Genomic DNA, 19,518 nt, shown 5'->3' with positions numbered 1-19,518 from the left:
TGACAACGGTCGATAAAGTATGATAGGCGAAATGAAAGAAAATAACGTCCAGAAAAAGAAACAGAAAACTAGAAAGAACGAAAGAAAGAAGAAAAGAACGCAGTTCTTACATGGAATGAAATTTGACAAATACAGTATTATTTCTAAACAAAGAGCATAAGAAAATGGAAAGTCAACTGCATTCTTAGAAATGGTAAGAAGGATTATTGTTGTACGTGGAATGCGAAAAACTAACAAATTTATTTCGGGGGGGGGGACTTGAGCCCGATAGCCTCCTAAATACGCCACTGAAGACAATTCTGCTCCTGTGATTCTTCACAGCATTGTTTTTCAACTTCATAAATATTTTGAACATCGCTTATATATATATATATATATATATATATATATATATATATATATATATATGAGAACGGTGTTACTCGTCCCAACCAATGTTGAAGACAGATTTGCGCCGATGCGTCCTACCCTTATGCCGTGTAAGCTAAAGGATATGGTAATGATAAGAATGAATGAAAAATAGTGTAATGAAGCAAATGGGAGGAAGAAGAACTCCGAGAAACCTCAGACACACTGTGTTTGTCCACCACAGAATCCACTTCGTGCGAGGAAATTCTGAAGTTCAGGAAACACAAATATAACATCAATTTATAATTTTTATTGTGAAGATCCGAGAAAGTAGCTGCACAGAGACTGACTTATATACTTGTTTCTCTTTGACAAAATTACAACTGAAGTCATCAGGGTAGATTGTAATTAATTTCTTAATTGTGACACTGTCATCCAAAGTGTTTACTCTGAGAATTGCTTGAAATGTCAAGTAAATATATCTCATTTCTGTACACCGAGAATCCACCTGAGATACGATCTTGTGTACGATTACATCAAAAAGCCAATATTTTAAATTGTTCTTCTCTGATTTCTTCTCGGAGTGGTTCAGTATCAAATGCGGGATTCAATTTCTTACATTGATATGATCTAGATTTTATCTTCAAACGTCCGGAAGAATTAATGGTTGTAACTTAGAGAAATGTAACCTACCCGTTTCTTCTGCCATAGGTTTTATAGTCTTAAATCGTACACAGGGCTCCCTTGTGGCTATGTGGATAGCGTACGCGCCTTTGGTATGGGAGACCCGGGTTCGATTACCGGCGGAAACTCATGTGTATCGGAAACTATGTTAAGTTGTAGGCCCAAGGCTCATAGTCTTCTGCTGAATGGGATGCTTAACTCAAATCCACTCCAATTCGTGTACATTCCATCTTGTTTCAGAAATGCTATGGAGGGATTGCCGACCCTTGTATTTTAATAATCTCTGTGGGACAAATTTGATTTTCAGTCTTAGCGTCCCATTCATCATTGAGGCTATATGAGACGTGGACCTACAATTTAACGTGGAATCCGAACCAAATAAGCTCCCGCCAAGAATCGAACCTGGGTCCCTACGCTAACCGCTCATCCACTAGGGAGCTCTTTGTGTGGACTTGAAAATACCCCAGTAACTATACATAAGTCACTAAATTTTTGTATTACCAATAGACTAAATTTTTCTCCTTTCACCAAAGGTGTTTAAAAGATCGCTAAATCCAGATTTTTAAATCTAATTTTAATTTGATCTCTAGAAAGGTTATGAAATATATACATATATATATATCTCGCGTATCGCGCTCCCTCTAGAAGGTTTGGGTCCCCATTTATCGGGATTCCTATACCCTCTTATTGTTAGTCCTGATGATATGCCTAGATTTAACGTTGGCTACACAGTCGAACACAAACAAATTGTAGGCAATATCAATTTTGAAAATGCACTTGGAGAGTTTCTAAGCAAACAAATTATTATATTGAGTGCTTGAACTCACCTTGAATAAATTTAACTGTGTCGTGAACAGCTGATAGCGTAGTAACCCAATAATGTGCTTGGGGCAATTCGTATTGTATGCATTCTGTTTATAATATAATAGATTTGATCATTAAAATATGCTCATCTGGCAACCCTTAGCTTATAAGTCGATTTTGTATAAGTCTTCACGATTGTGGTATAAGATAAGCAAGAGAGAACAATACCGTGGCAAACAACACCAAAATGGAGTCATGGCAAACAACACGTAATAGCAATTTGATATTTTACATGGTTTAGGAGATGTGATAATGAATGTTAATGTTGGCAATACTGCTAAAAGTCGTGAAATTAGGAGAATATGTAGTAATCACGACTCCCAAAAACTGTTGATCAAGTGTCAAAAGTACGAAAACAAACAACGATCGTTTTAAAAAATTTCTCGCAACTACGTCATTTTAAGAAGTATTGCCAACTGTAACAAGTATAGTGTAATGTCCAAGAGGTCGGGCACCCGAAAAATATAACCTCAGTGCGAGAAATGGGGCAATCACTCCAGCAAATAACAAGAACATTCATTTTTAACAGTTATAAATTCATCAAAATTAACATATAAAAACAAACAAATTATCTCATTGCGTTAGAGCATGTACGATTTATTAAACTTTTACATCATGTCTCTCCGGTCTTCATAAAATAACCAACTTTTTTTTAACATATACTGAGTAAACGTTAATGTTATTTTAAATGGTTACCTCGTTCAAATCCTCAAATATCTGGGATATGATTTGATTACTTTCTATTAATTACTTTTAGTTTGTTGCTTGATATTCATAAATACTTTCTTTCTATATGCTTTTTACTAGACTATCCAGTTATTTGATGATAATACAAACAGAGTTCGGTGTTTTCCGTTTGGCAGATTTGTCAATTGGCAGATTTGGTAATTGGCAGATTTGGTAATTGGCAGATTTGGTAATTGGCAGATTTGGTCATTGGCAGATTTGGTAATTGGCAGATTTGTCATTTGGCTGATTTGTCCATTTTCACGATTGGCGCATATGGTCATTTTCGCGTTTGGCAGATTTGGTAATTGGCAGATTTGGTAATTGGCGGATTTGTCAATTGGCAGATTTGTCCGTTCTCGTCATTGGCGCATTTAGTCATTTTCGCGTTTGGCAGATTTGGTATTGGCAGATTTGGTAATTGGCAGATTTGGTAATTGGCAGATTTGGTAATTGGCAGATTTGGTAATTGGCGGATTTGTCCATTGGCTGATTTGTCCATTTTCACAATTGGCGCATTTGGTCATTTTCGCGTTTGGCGCATTTGGTAATTGGCAGATTTGGTAATTGGCGGATTTGTCATTTGGCGGATTTGTCCGGGTCCCGTCTCGTCTCGATAGCGAGACCACAAGAGCTATTTTTATAACAAGCTCAGCTCGGCTAGACTCAACTGAGAAGATTTCTCGAGCCGGCTCACTTGGGGTGAACCATCGCTCGAGCTGGCTTTGTAGGGATGAGCCATTTGCTCGGTTCGGCTCAACTGAGCCGAGGGCTCTAGCCGAGTCGGTTGGGTGAGCTGTTGACCCGGCTCACTTCTTGGTTCGGGTCGATAGTGAATGAGCTGTGAGCCGAGTTGCTCGAGTCGTTCACAATTCTAAACTCGGGTCGAGCAGTTTTTAAGATATTTGGCCAGTGCCCTATAACGCTTAACAGTGTTTGGCTCGAGGCCGAATACTCAACCTAGAACCTCAACCTAAATTCAGAAGCTCGTGAACAATGTCCTTCACTCCTAGACTTCACGACTACCGAGGTTGGTAATCAACTAGTTTTTTAGTATTCAAATACAAAGCGCTCCTTTCATTTTTATATACAGTGTTGTTATAATTAATTAATTAATAAGTAATAATAATATAAGTTGTAGTAGTAATAGTGTCATTGATAATAATTATACTGTCTATGTAATATACTTGAAGAAGTACTCGAAACTACACACCGGATTTGGCTCGAGTCGAGTTGGAGGAAATTTTTCGAGCCTAGTTCTCGGTTCGAGCTCAAAGATGTCTGTTTCTAGTCGAATCGAGTTTCAAAGAAAACTCGCACGTGTCCATCCCTACAAGTAACGCAGTATGGCATTTTATCAATGTTACATTATATTGAAATGTTCATCTATCAAGTAAAAATTTGTCCTTGCATTTACATAAAGCGATTCAGATCGTGCAATAATAATAATAGCGGTAGTAATAGTAGTACGGAAAATTGTCATATTTTTCACATTTTTAAAGTTTCGGACCTAAAAGTAACGCGTTACTTTCGAAGTAAAGTAACAGTTACTTTTTGGGGGCAAGTAACGCGTTACATTTTAAAAGAAATTAAAGTAACTTGTAACGCGTTACATTTTTGCAAGTAACTTACCCAACACTGGACGAGGGAAATATCAAATCGGTGAACACAATGAGTTTTCTAGTTCGAACGAGTTGTTTGTAGAGCTATTAGAGTAATGTTCTACGAGAAGAATGTTTTAGTGAAAATTCAGTAGTGTGAGGAATATCTATTCTGAAAAAGTAGTAATTAGACTTAGTGAAACAAAATTGTAATTTAGAATTTATACATGAACTAAAACTTTAGTTAGTAACGTTTTTGGTGCTGAAGACATTTTTTCATGTCTGCCAGTTTGAGTTTAAGTAACCAGCAAAATAGCTACATATCAAAGTTTATAACTTTAAGGCACTTCGTAAGATGGTTAGGTAACCAATATGTCAGTTGTAGTGTTTTGGGTTGCATAATTTATACCTGCTGACTACCAATGATATCCCAGTCGACCTCGGCCTGAACATACAACTCATAAATAATTAGTGTTTTAAATACATTTTTTTAAATTGTAGAATTCCCAGTATAGGAAAACAAAGGTGGTATTTGATTTGAAACAGTGAAAAGAGCTAAATTTCAGTTTTTCCTTTGGGTCAGTATGGTACTAGTGTAAGATTCTTTATAAACTTAGAAATAGGTTATTCCACTTGTCTAATCTTGTTTGGCTTGAATTCTTCAGGAATAAATGGCTTTCTTTTCTCACGATGTCTATCATTTTTTAGACCATTCGTTAATAAGATTCTTGCAAGTTTCAAATCTGTACGAAAGAAGTTGTCACATGTAATATTCCTGTTTGTACGACAATACGTTTCAGCTAAACATAACACCACCTTCAGAAGATAAGTTTGTTGCTCGCCCCATAGCAAAACATGCCGCGATCTGCGATGTGATCGCAGAAAATTTGCCGCGCCCGTGCAGAAAAATTGCCAGAGGAGAAAAGAGTAGTCAACAGAAAAGTAAAAAAAACATGCCTGCTATATGTAGATGTCTTAAATGGACGGACTCCTTTCATAAATATAGTTTGAACTGTTATTTACGTCGTGTAAAGCGTATTCTTAAGAATCACAAGTATTTCTTCTGCAGCAGATTTTTGCAGAATTCCTGCAGCAAACTTTTGACTTACAAAAGCTCATCGCAGAAAGACAATGAAAGTTCCGTCATCGGGGTTGCTCATGTTCCTCCTTCTTTGCCTAAGTAGGGATGAGTGACATCACCACCATATTCTCATGCTATAATTATCTGGTTTATAACGTATTACTTCAAGGAACAACGTTCTCTGGACGAAACAGGTTGTTTATCGACTGTTCGACAACTTGCAGAGAGATAATGTTTCATTAAGTTAGTACAAATTTTCTTGCAAATACTCCGGATTAGAGCTATTTTTGTATTTTTTTTTTCTTTCTTCTTTCTGACCTGGCTGTTTTGTTCTTGAACCACATAAAATATAGCAGATTTACAAATCTACTGTAATCCATAGTAACACGAAACAGCGGGGGTCATAGTTTTTATTTTAAAGAGACTCAGCGTTTAATATTCTTATATCAAGGGTCAACTGTAACGAGTAATCCTATAAATACCAAAATTTCTTCAATATTTTCAAGCCTTCCCATTGTTCTTGTTCCGTTAAGCACGGTTAGCTTTTGCATTTGTAAGTGTAGCAATGTCATATTTTTGTAGTTTGACAATTAGCCGGAAGTACTACTTCATGCACGCTACCTCTGACAATATTTCGCGCCATGATTTTAGTACTTGTCTGTATCTTCATTGATCTTTATTTACATATTAATTAACACTAGGCACAGACTATTTTTTTATTTTATTTTCCAGGGTTGGTTGGTTTAAACCAAAGTACGAAAATGTACGTGAAAGGGTACCTATTCGTAAAATCTTGATGAACACACATTTGTGGGTTATCTGTTTCACTCCCGTATATTATTCGTATTATATACAGACCTAAATTTCCCATTCGTTACTCAAAGAGATTATGGTACAAAAGCAACTTTTTTTTATACGTTTACGAATGTTTCTCTTGTGATTTTTTTTTATCAGAAGTATATTTGGTATCTATTTATGTATAAATGGGTCAGAGCCAAAGTGAACTCAAATAATTCGTATCTTTATTCACTTTTCTTACTTATATGTCAAGTAAGTCGTTGTATTTCTTTAACTTGGACTAAATTAGTTCTGTCCTCTGCAGTACTTTGAAATTGTTCATATGTAATTGTGCATAATGGTTTCACTTATGCAATTGTTTATCTTTTTGTCCTTCTGAAATGACTCTTTGACAATTATATTAATAAGCACGTAAAGATCAGCACAACGTATTTTTATCGGGAGTCCTTCGTGAGTTAGTCGGCAGACGTATCGCATTTGTGGTTAGCATGCGCATCGCATTAGTCTCGGTTTCTAGTTCAAATGGAGGACAATTTCTCTCGGATGTAAGTCAAGAAGCTGTTTGGATTCCGCTTTAAGCTTATGTGACCCCTTCCAGCATGACCTGGTTGTTGCATAATAACACCAAGGCGAAACAAACTTATTTCTGTCCATATGTGATATAAATATATAGAGCAAATTATTTAAAAAAAAAAAAAGGTTTTAAGAAAAACGGGTTTAAACCAATAAACCGGGATTTTTGGTTTTTTCAATAAAAACCATGGTTTTTGCCAACCCTGTTATCTTCACTGTTAGAAGCAGTTTCTTCATTTTCATCTTTACTTCCAGTACTCAAGTGATCTATTTCATTAGTCATTTTCACTTACTTTGCCATGGTTCTTCTGAATTTATACTACAATTTGAAGACGAAACATCATCAGTAAGGATATGTTCTATTTCTGTCTCGTTCAAGTTTCTTTTCACCATATTACTATTGCACGATCACTACACTGTCAGATACGTGAATCAACTTTTTCGTAGCACAGAAACTGGTAGCATGTAATACTTACATATTTTTTAACCTATTCATTCTAAGTGATCTAATAAGTCTCGGGTTAGAAAAAAAAAGTGACAGAAGTGACAAACAACGAACTGACACAGAACATAACATAGGTGAACAACACAACATGTATCATATAGAGCTTCTTTTGCTCAGCTCAGAAGTTGGACTAACCACATAAACCTTTCTTGTGTGTGAAAGAAGCACATCAACCTCAAACCTGGTCATGTTAAGGAACATCTCCAACTACGATGTTTGGTCCAAAACTTTTATCCAGACTGAAATAGGTTAAAAAATAAAACTGTTGCTGATTTAATTTTTAACACAGATAAAACTTTAAACCACGATGATAGTATAAAACGTTCTTATTTCAGTGTCCGTTAAGAATTAAAAAGACGTTAGATTATTTCGTCATTTTTTTAATGTCTTCATCAGTAACACGTAGCCTTTTTACATTATGCTCCTTGAAAAAAAAGATCCTAGTGTGAGAATATTGTACAAGAGGACGTGAATTATTGGAACATAATTAAGGTTGAGCGACCATAAGTAAATGATGATAGTAAGCTAAATTGTATACATTTGACAGAAGGAGAAAAAACTGTTTTATAATATGCTGATAGTGGTCGTGTTATTGTGGGTAACATGCCTCACCGACCTTCCCCCCAATTATCTTATTTTAAATTTAGTTATATGATAGTATGCTTTTGCTTGTTATTGTTTTCCAGAAGTGAACCCATCTGGTGTCGTAATATATATATATATATATATATTTAAATACTTGTGTTGGCATTTGTTGGTCATATGAAGTGTGTGTGTGAATGTATTTAAATTGGATTGATGTATAAACTTAAGACGTGCGTAGTTGATGTCAACAGTTCGTTTATATAGAGAAATATCTTAATGAAACTATTCATAAAGTAGTTGTGTTTACAGAAGGTAGTCTGATATTTACGCATTAGTGTTATGTTAGTATTATTTTAACTTATAGGTCTGACATGGCTGAGGAATTTTTACTAAGGTTAGTACACCTATTTTAATTACAGATGAGTACAGTTGTTATTTTTAACATTTTGACGGCATTTTTGTAATATTTAAAATAGGGATTGTTGATACGAATGTTTTCCTTGAACATCTAGTACAGTTGTTCTTGTTAAGCTATGTTCTTCAGTTAATGACAGTCGATGGTAACAGGATTGGTTACCGAAATAATTCCTGGAAAGTAATCATCATTAGATAAGGATCACCCGGCAACATAAAAGAAGATTAGTAGTTGCTGTCAGTGGCTTATTTAGAATTTTGTTTCGGGGGGTGGGGGTAGGCACAACACAGGGAAGCGGGGGGGGGGGCAATTGTCCATCTGAGTTTGAGAATTAAATATATTTTAATCGATTGTCTACTAATATACTAGAAAAAACGTGAAATTTGTATGTCGGTGGAGGATCTTACTCCCAGGCAAATCTGAAATGACGCTCCTGCAAACACACGTTGAATATTGTAATCTCATTTCAACTTAACTAATTTCATTTTAGAAAAAAATGGAAATGTTTAGTTTAATCTGTGTACGTTTTTACCTGGAAGAAAATGTTGAGACAAGTTGAAACTGAAATAAACTGATTGCAGTTTTAATGGCAAGATTTGCAGACTGGTGAATCTTACGTGATATTATATACACAAAAATTTAGCAGTGAATCTACCTTTTATTCTATTCATAGAAGAAAAGGAAGCATCTTCTTGGCCTACCTAATTTCCTGAGCTACTTATTCTCCCGTCTTGATTTTCTTTCAGTTTAAACATTTAGCTTCCTTTATAACTAAACGATATAAATATTCCTTTGCTATAATAACTAAAGTCCCGTTATGTTGATATCCGTGCTGGTTGATGTGGAACACCAGTTTCGCTTATCAGCTCCTCTTAGTTTTGGTTACTGACGACGACCGACTTGAATCACAACTAACAGCGTTCGAAAGTATGATAGGAGAAACGAAAGAAAGTAACAGCTACGAAAAGGAAACGGAAGAATAGAATGGACGAAAGAAAGAAAAAAGAACGCAGTTCTTACATGGAATGAAGTTTGACAAATACAGTATTATTTGTGAGCAAAGAGCATAAGAAAATGGAAAATCAATGAAATTCTTAGAAATCGTAAGAAGGATTGTTGTTGTACGTGGAATGCGAAAAGTAAAGCCCTTCCCTTAAATATGCCAATGAGTACTGTGTATTATTTTTGATGATTCTAAGTGTACTACATACGTCCCGAAATAGAAGTAGTTCAGATTATTTGTCTACTTCTGATGTTTTAACATTATTTTAGATGTTTAGTATGTCAGTTTTTTTCGTAGAGAAGAAAATGAAATGGATTGAATACAGTAAGCACATATTGTAATATAAAATCTAAACTAAACCTAAATGAATGCTCCAACTATTGATTGAAAGTTTAAGACTACATTTTTGAAGAATTTTCTAGTTGAAAAAATATATCGAAGCGTACTGGATAATCCTAAAGCCTCGTAATATGGAATGTCCCTTTTTCTTGACTGTACTCAGAAATACTTTTCATGAAGCATGCACAGATTAAGTCAGTTAAGTAACTCATGTCTTTTGTTTAAGTGTCCGAAAAAATTTATTAATTCTACCTTTGTAGTATTGTACGTACACTAAGCAGCCATTTCTAAATGGGTGTTCTGTGACGTCACAGTGCGCTGCTCCCATTCACGGAGAGAACCAGGAACAGATTGGAAACGTGGCGTTGAGAAAGAACGTTGGTGGAAGGAAGCAAGAAAATCGATAGCGTATTCTATTGTTTTCCAGGCATACTACTCATGGCTACAGGACTACTTGTACACTGCGAATACCTTTTTATTCGATTTTCCTACCTCGTCCTCTCCCCTTTTTTGTCCTGCATGTTCTCCCTTCCCTTTCTCCGATCGTAAGCGCGTGTTTCTATGCCATACATAGGCCAATTGGAAAACACTGATTAAACGATCAAGCAGGAAAAAATATTGAGATACACTTCTTCAAATATACTACAAAATTGTATACAAGATGTCTATAGTTGAATTGGTGCATAATTTCTGTCTATTGTGCATCGTAGGTGTAAAGTTTGGCGTTAACTTGAAGTATAAACACAAACTGTGAAGGCTTTAGAAAATAGCCTGAATAAAACTTTCATTGCAAAAAGTTATGAACAAGCCGGTAAATGCAGATGTAATTTATTTATTTAGATTATATATGGATACGAATATTTCTTTTGGCTTTAACGTCTTTATACACAAGTGGAGTTATGAAGGACGGGATCTACAGCTTAAAGTGGATTTGAACCACTACTCGGTTTGCTCCCGTGATAAATTGTCTACCAACTTGTCAGTGGATGACAGCTGAAAGAAGTACGTTCACTGATCTTGCGTACTTATGAATATTTTAAGAGTTATTTCAGAAAGGAAAAAACTACAACTGCACAAGTAAAATTACTGTACAGAGTTAAGCCCATTATTAAAATAAATTGAGAATATCAAAAGACTATAGAGTAGAGATGATCTAATTTAGTCCAACTTAATTCTTTGAGCCAGAAATATAGCAACTTAATTCAATTTGGATATCAATAAAAGAAGTGAATAAAGATACAAATCATTTTAATTCACTCTGACTGTGAACCATTCATATATATAACTAACTAACTAACTCTATGGCCTATGGAACCCGGAGGTTCAATGCCGCGTTCACAAAAGCTCTCCACTGACTTCTATCCTTAGCTAACTGCATCCAGTTTCTACTTTGTATTCCAATCTCTGCGAGATCCATCTTAATATTGTCCTCCCATCTGCGCCTAGGTCTTCGTAATGGTCGTTTTCCGATTGGTCTTCCAGTCAATACTTTGAAAGCGTTTCGACTTTCTTCCATTCTAGCTACATGACCCGCCCACCTAAGCCTCCTAGACTTGACGACCCTAACAATGTTGGGTAAACCGTATAAATTAGGTAGTTCCTCGTTATGAAGTTTCCGCCATTCCCCATTCCCGTTCCTCTTGGGTCCGAATATTCGTCTCAGGATCTTGTTCTCAAATACTTTCAGTCTATGCTCTTCCCTCAGAGTAAGTGACCATGTTTCGCAGCCATACAAAACAACAGGCATGATTATCGTTTTGTATATTTTAAGCTTCAAATTCCTCGACAGAATTCGCGACGACAAATCCTCGACCGAATAGTAACACGAATTCTCTGCTTTTAGACGACATTTAATTTCTTCGTCAATATGATTTTCCTCTGTTAATATTGATCCTAGAGATTTGAAACTATCCACTTTATCAAAAGTATTATTTAATCTTTTAACGCATCTATAATTTGCTGCATGACGGTCCCGACGCACTTCCATGTATTTAGTTTTCTCTGCATTTACTTCTAAACCCATGTCCCTGCAAGCGTTTAATAAGATCTCTGCATTTCTTTCTATTGTTCTCCTATCATCCCCTATTAAATTTACATCATCAGCATATGCCATAACCTGGTGAATACCGTTCAACTCTAGGCCCTGGTTGCTATCTTTGATTTTTCTTATAGCGTATTCCAGAACAAAGTTAAATAATAATGGCGACAACGCATCTCCTTGTTTCAGGCCGTTTTCGACGTGAAAGCTCGTGGACAAAAATTTTCCTACCCGTACTTTACTTTGGGATTCATTTAAACATATCTTAGTTAATCTAATTAGCTTTCTCGGTATTCCAAGTTCTGTAAAAACGTTGTATAATGTTTCTCTCCTAACCGAGTCGTACGCCTTTCTAAAATCAATAAATAGTTGATGCACCGGGGTATTATATTCCCACTTTTTTTCGAGTATTTGGCGAATGGTAAAAATTTGGTCGATAGTTGATCGATTTCGTCTAAACTCGCACTGATAATCTCCAATAATTTCATCTGCGTATGGGGTCAGTCTTGCTAATAGAATATTTGAAAGGATTTTATAGGATGTTGACAGAAGAGAAATGCCTCGATAATTATTACAGTCAGTTTTGTCGCCTTTCTTGTGAATTGGAACAATGATTGATTCTTTCCAATCTTGTGGCAATTCTTCCTTGTTCCAGATAAGGAGAATGAGTTTGTGTATCTTGTTCCACAATTTTTCGCCTCCAGCTAAAATTAACTCAGCCGGAATTTCATCTACACCCGGAGATCTGTGTTTCTTTAATTTCTTTATAGCGGTTTCTGCTTCTATTCGGTTGGGTTCTGGGATATACGGTTCTGCAGTGTGTATCTCCTTTTCTCCACGCACACTAGTTTTTGGTTGAGTGTTAAGCAAATCGTCAAAGAAATCTTTCCATCTATTTAAGATGCTATCCGTGTCAGTGAGAACTCTACCGTCAGATTTCTTTAATTTATAAGCACGAGGTTGATAGCCTTTCTTAAATTTGTTGATTCCCTTATACATGTCCCGGATGTTTTTATTTTTACTATTATCTTCAAGTTCCTTAATTTTAGCTTTCAGAAAATCGCGTTTCTTTGTTCTAAAAGTTTTGGAAGTTTCCCGCCTGATATCTGCGAAATTTTGTGTAGTTATTTCATTCGGATTTTGTAGCCAGCGTAATTTTGCATGTTTTCTCTTCTCTGCTAGTTTTATGCATTCCTGGTCGAACCATGGTTTGTTCCTACGTATTTCCGCGTGTCCCAATTTTTCTTTTGCTGAAATTTTAATGCTATCTCTAATTTCAATCCAGATATCCTCAACACTGGTGCACTCCGAATCTTCTAAAGCCGAGAATCTATTCGACACTTCAATCTGGTATTTCTCTCTTACCTGTCTCTCTTCTAATTTCTTTAAATTGAATCTCTCCGTTTTCGGACAATGAATATTACCTTTATTCAACGATAACCAATCTCGTATTATCGCTGCTACGAGGTAATGGTCAGTGTCACAATCATCCCCTCTAAACGACCGGACATCAATTATGCTAGATTGCCTTCTTCTATCTACTAAAACGTGATCAATTTGATTGTGTGTTTTTCCGTCTGGTGATGTCCAAGTGTATTTATGAACGTCGCGATGTGGGAATTTTGTACTCTTCACGATTAGGTTTTTGGATGTTGCAAAGTTCACGAGTCTAATACCGTTGTCATTACTTTCCTTATGCAGACTTTCGTTCCCTATAATCGGTTTGAAAATGTCCTCTCGTCCTACCTTCGCATTGAAATCCCCTAATAGAATTTTCATATGGTATCGCGGGAGTTGGTCAAATATCCGCTCCACTTCTTCGTAAAAACTGTCTTTTATATCGTCATCCTTATCTTCGGTTGGGGCATGTACATTTAAAACAATAATATCACACCATCGTCCCTTGAGAGTAATGAAAGAAAGTCTGTCGGTAAAAAAATCAACCCGTTTAATTGCTGGTAATATACGTTTATGAACGAAAAACCCTGTTCCTAACTGGTGATTTTTATTTCCTTCCCCGTAAAAGAACGTAAAATTTCCGGAATTCACAGATCCATTTCCATCTCACCTAACTTCCTGAACTCCTACTACGTCCATCCTGTATTTCTCTAACTCACTCGTTACGGATTTTAACGCGCCTGCCCTATAAAGACTCCTAACATTCCATGTTCCAAATCTCATGTCCATTTTCTTTTGCTGAGGGCGTGCCAAGTTATCAGTCCTTGTCCGAGGCTTTTGTGAATATTTCTGAACAAGTGCTTTTTTTTTTTTACAGGATGAGGTTGTTAGCCCTACCCAAACCCCCAAGGTGGAGGACCACTCCTAGTCGGCTGTCTGCGACTGCTTATTCAGTATATTCGCAGCTAACTTCTATATCTAGAGGCCTTCTCCTCGATCCGCAACCTGAGAACGCGCCATGCCGTGGTGACAGGAACCCATGTTACACGGATTCATATATATACAAAATACAAATTCATACATATACAGAAAACACAATTTTAACACACACATATAAGACATAGCAAATTAACAAATTTTTATGCTGATCGGTGTGCACCACATGTTGCCCTACAAACGTCCAGATGAAATTGTATCTCACGCCATGTAATTTTAAACATCTGCGATATTATGGTTTCTCAAGCACCAACAATCCTTTTGACACAAATCAACCAAATCGAGTACTGAATTTCTATAATCATTATCCTTTATGTACGTCCAAAGAAAGAAAAAAATCAATAGGAATAGATCAAGGGATCTTGGAGGCCATGGTACAGGCACGCCACGTACGATCCAGCAATCATTGAAGACCTATTTAAGCGACCCCTCACGTAAGTTGTATAATGTGAGGAATCGCATACTTACAGTGTTGCCTGTATGAAATCTTGTTGAGTTACTTTGTCTTTAAACAAAACTGCAATGAAATTAACTTATTATTTGTTGAGTTATAGCATTTTTTTTATTTTATTGATAGTGTTAGTGCCGGACACCCTTTATTTAAATTTATCTATACACCTTCAATAAATAGAAGTGTGAATTAATTGCATTAGAGAAACTCGCAGCATCCAAATATTGTAGGTACCTACCAACTTTGTAACGGACTTTTTCAAGAAGTCAAGTCTTACACAGTCCTGAGAACTGAAGATTTCATTTTACCTATCTCTCTGAAAGATTCTACCGATGACCGATACAGATGACACCGGTCTTGGAAAAGGTATTAGTTAATACCGATGCAGTTTAAATTAATCTCGAATTAGTTGTAACAAGTAAGATTTTTCTTTCTTTTAGATATTCAATGTGCATCCTATAGCATGTATGAGCGAATATGATCATGTTGTAGAAAGTACAGTGACATATTTAGAATTTAGTATTTATCAGAATTTCTATGTATATACCGAAAATAAATTATTTGAAGACAGAATACCGTCGACAAAAATTTGGAAGAAAAAAGAAGTATTAAATTTTAATATAATGATAGCACAAATTCACCTATGTAGTTAACGTGAACCTTTGTAGTTAGCGTGTGTCATGTTGCTTACAGCTTCAGTGGCTCTTCTAAACTATCACTATTATGAAAGGAATTCAGAAGTGTAGATTAGAGAATTTTAAATAATACAGAAGGCAGATTTTTGAGAAAAGAAAGTTGTTTGTACCTTGTTGTTGTTAGGTGCTTAAAGAATTAGTTACGTTATTATACCATACGCCATCGTGTAGCTTTTTTTTTTTATTTACTGAATTTTTATCAGTATTCTTAGAACATCAATTATTTTAATTATCTAAACTGAAATTGTAAGTATCACACTTGTGTATTTTAATATAATGGTCATTATTATATTGTATTTATTATTAAAGCTCTTTATTATAAAAGTATCTCAGTCTTTATTTAAATTTTGTTCTGTTAATGTTAAGATTGGAGGTTTTAGGGAATAAATAATTTTTAAAAAATATATCAAAAGTGTTCTTTTCGATATGTTACGATGACTTATGTAAAATATCTATGGTATGACCAAACATATATAGGGTATATCAAAATTCCGGGGCCATAGGCCAACTTTGTTATGAATAAAGATATGAAAAATGGAAAGAAAGAAAGGTTGTTGGAAATAGGTGGTTTTCAAAATCTAAAACAGTGGAATTTTTTCAATTGTACCAGCCATTTGGGCTCCACACTGGTAAGGCACCCTATATTAAATGAAAAAGCAACGTTGCCATTTCGACTCTATCCTTGGATCCTCATCGTACCAACAATATATCATAGTTGGGAAGCGGATTCGAAAGTGTTTTAGATTTCTTCACATACCTCGTTCTCCATGTCATTTTTGGGAGCTCTTACCGTTACCGTTCGAGAAAATGTTAAACTGCAAACATTGCGATATATCATTTGTTCTGAATAAAAGTTTTGATAAGACTGAGACTTTTCTTTTGGGTTTAACGATTAATTCTGAATTGCACGTTCTGTTAATACTAATGAACTTCAAATAAAAGAAAGTTCAAAATGGTATCATAACAGAAATGATTCTTTAAGGTCAGGATTGTGATTAAGAATTTAAACTCGTAAGGTAGGAGCAATTTCCTTTTCTTGTATATTTGGTTTTTGTAACCTCCTTTCCTAATTGCTCGGTTGGAAGTGATAGTTCAGAAAAGTCACTGAAATTATAAGCAACGTAAAATGGGTGTAGAGTATGACATATGTGAGTTTATAGTGTTGTTTTTTTTTTGTACCATAATGTACTATACTGCTAGTATGTTTTATTTCCCATTAGTATTTAATAATTTATTTTTATCATTTCAGACGAGTGAGGATGGATAATCAGGCTAACGGAAATGGATTACCTTACAGTCGGACTGGTACCAAAGAACAGGATGAGGTATGAGGTGCTATTTATTTACATTAAGAGTTGCGTTACTACCTTGCCAAAAGAAAGGGTAATCATCAAGTCAGTATATTTGAGATTTATGTATTCCCATCCTCGGACGGACATACACAAATCTCAGATATACCGTCTTGTGCTTACACATTGTTTACGAAACATAGACTGACATATATACACAGATACTTATCAATTTAATGGAAGCACCTGAAGGAAGCGCAATTTACCAGATGAATATGATGCTGGACCACCTTTCGCCCTCAGGAAAGCTCTAATGTGACGTAAAATGAAGTCACAGAGGTCGTGAATGCTATCAGGTGGAATATTGGACCACTCCGCATCAGGGTTGTTGGAATTTTCCTCTCAGAAATCACCAGCTTTCCCAGCGCCTTCCAATATTGTACATAATATGCAGGGTTCCCACCTGTCCTGGAAAACCTGAAAATAAAAGTGTGTTGTGAAAACGCCTGGGAAAAGTCATGGAAAGCAAAAAAAAAGGGTGAAAATCCTGGAAATTATTTTATAAACTGGAAAATGCCTGAAATTTATGTTGTATAACATTTGTTAGAAGTATATATATAATTTGCAGAGTTATGATGTATGAAATTCTGTTAAATTGAGAGGGAAATACGTTGATCATTTTTCCTTCATCAGTAAATTGTCATTTATGTTAATCAGATTCTTTTTCCCAAAACAATAGAGCAGGTCTATTAAGTTTAAAAAGCAAAAGGTTATATATACTCTTATTCTGTATTAATCTAAATCTTGTTTCCAGTTGCTTATTGGGATGAAGGGTGGCCTTTTCTTACAATACATTTTTTATTTTATTTTATTTTTATTTATTTATTTATTTATTTGTGCTTCAGAACATAATATTCTGTTGTATAAACCAAACTGTCCTATATTTTTTCAATGTCCTGCTGGGACCGACTATATCACTTGTTTCCAATTATCAGCAGTCATGCTGCATGTTCACTAAAGCGCTATGATCCCTGATCAAGGGTTTCGCCCGTGCAACCTGACCCCGTATGCCCATGTCATAGAACTTGTGGCAAACTGCGATTGTCGACACAATCTGTGGGAGATGCTGTTTGAATCCTTCGTCACTTGCAACGCAATTGTATATCGGTTATAAGTGAAAATTCGCTTTAATCTTCAGCGAGACCTGTCACGGAGGGTTTTCTTCTGACCACTGTTCCTCTTTGTCGATGTGGTGGTATCGTGTTTTCGTAGACCATCACCACCTTGGACGCGGTCTCCATGACATATCCAATTCACTTACCACTTTCGTCACGCTCGCCCCACATAACTAGGACCAACAATGTACCCTCCTTGGAAGTCTGCGAGGTCATCTATTTTACAGTTATCACCGCCTGCTCATTCGCAGCACATTTCTGTTCTACTATTCCTCACCAGTACAGAGTTTGCCCTAACACACCATCACCAACAGCCAGACGCTGCAATCGCCGCCGCCTGACCGTTAATATCGATGCGTTCCCATTAAATTGATGAGGATCTGTATTTTCTCTCTTATGTTTTGTTCTCTCTCTCTCTCTCTCTTTTTTTTAAATTTTTAATTATCTATCAGTACACAGAGCTGTTGTGGGAAAATATAATTTTCCCGAACCAAAAGGATAAAGTAGAAAAATGGCTGTCACTGTTTTCTCAATACCATTGTCGATTATTTCAAGTTACTACCTAAAAAAATAAACTATTACATATCTGATCAGTTACTACTCTGTTTGGTGAAGTCACTTCTATTGTGATTGCGTAGAGTTGTGTTGGAAAGGGAGCCTAATTGTTTTTCTGTATTTCTTTAGAAAGTTGTCAGAATATAAGAACAATAAAAGTCAGTAAACTTAATTCATTTCTTCTTTTCTGTATACGACTTTTGTTATTTGAAAAGAAAAATGGAAATTCCAAAAAAAAATTGTCTTATTGAAAAACTGTGCAGAAGTACTCAAATTCTGTAGAGAAGAAAACAAACACACTACACTGTTAATGCGTTTTGAAATATTCTTTAATATTTAAAGTTATTTAAGTTAGCAGCCATCTGAATGATTTATTGTGCGATCCATGTTAATATTAAATGATCCATGATCTACATATTCAAAAGTATGCACATGACTGCTCCAACACAATTTTGAGTAGGTTTAACTTATCCTAAATTTAATGTAAAACAGACCTCTGACAACACTGTCACACTTAATTAGTTCGCAAGCTTGCTGTCTGCACAAATATATCAATCAAAAGTGTAATAATTAGCTTTCAAGTATTTTCTATGCAATCATGTTTCATGATGAAGAGTTCTGGACTATTATAATGAAGTTTTGTATGTGCTTACTACATAATTTAAGAGCTCTTCATACTTTTAGTAGTACTTATATTAGTGCTTTAAAAAATCCATATTCAAGGTAGTGATTATTACTATTATTATTGTTACAGAAATTGTTGCAGCCTTTCGCATACATATTGCAGGTTCCAGGAAAGCAAATAAGAAGCAAATTAGCTCATGCTTTTAATTACTGGTTAAAAGTTCCCAGTGATAAGTTAGCTGTGATTGGTGATATAATACAAATGCTTCACAATGCCAGTTTATTGTAAGTATCTAGAAAGTTTCGTATAATTGAATTTTTTTTGTTATTTTAGGCGGAAATTTTCTTTGATTTCAGTGTTACGGTAAAATATTATCATATATATATATAAAACTTCCGAGAATAGAGTCGAGTAACTTTCAGGGAAATAGATAAAAAATCCATGCAATATTTATTAATTCTTGTACATACTTAATCATTTTCCATCAATAATTATACAATTGTAATGATTTAATTATAGTGGTTCGTCTCATTAAAAAAAAAAAAAAAAAAAGTTATTTTCCTGTGGGAAAACTAAATATTCTCCAGACGCATCGGAACAAGCTAGTTCCGTCTTCAGTGGTAAGGTAAGAAGAATAGAAACGGATGGGAGAAATATGGTATGGAAATAGGAATACATACCACCATGAGCGTAACGTAAAAAATGTGATACTAAAACGAACATGTAGAGCACAATGGAAGGAAGAAAGAGTTGAGTTTGAAACAAGCGTAGTGT

At 35.4% G+C, this 19,518-nt stretch overlaps 1 protein-coding gene across 2 annotated transcripts in view; it reads left to right on the top strand.

The window, feature by feature from the left end:
* The window catches only part of qm (geranylgeranyl pyrophosphate synthase quemao), a 66,561-nt gene that overhangs the window by 26,451 nt on the left and 20,592 nt on the right, over positions 1 to 19,518 (top strand). The window contains exons 2-4 of one of the 2 annotated variants that reach the window (XM_081770941.1): positions 8,130 to 8,159; positions 16,350 to 16,425; positions 18,874 to 19,028. In XM_081770941.1, the coding sequence (XP_081627067.1) occupies positions 8,137 to 8,159; positions 16,350 to 16,425; positions 18,874 to 19,028 (254 nt within the window). In that variant the 5' untranslated portion in view covers positions 8,130 to 8,136. The remainder of the gene's footprint in view (positions 1 to 8,129; positions 8,160 to 16,349; positions 16,426 to 18,873; positions 19,029 to 19,518) is intronic. The other variant, XM_081770950.1, reaches the window with a different exon arrangement.

This window comes from Thermobia domestica, chromosome 1, assembly GCF_964235325.1.
Source record: "Thermobia domestica chromosome 1, izTheDome1.hap1.1, whole genome shotgun sequence".
In the NCBI taxonomy this organism is placed as follows: domain Eukaryota; kingdom Metazoa; phylum Arthropoda; class Insecta; order Zygentoma; family Lepismatidae; genus Thermobia; species Thermobia domestica.
The sequence above is the reverse complement of the archived record's forward strand: the minus strand, read 5'-3'. Positions and strand labels throughout refer to the sequence as shown.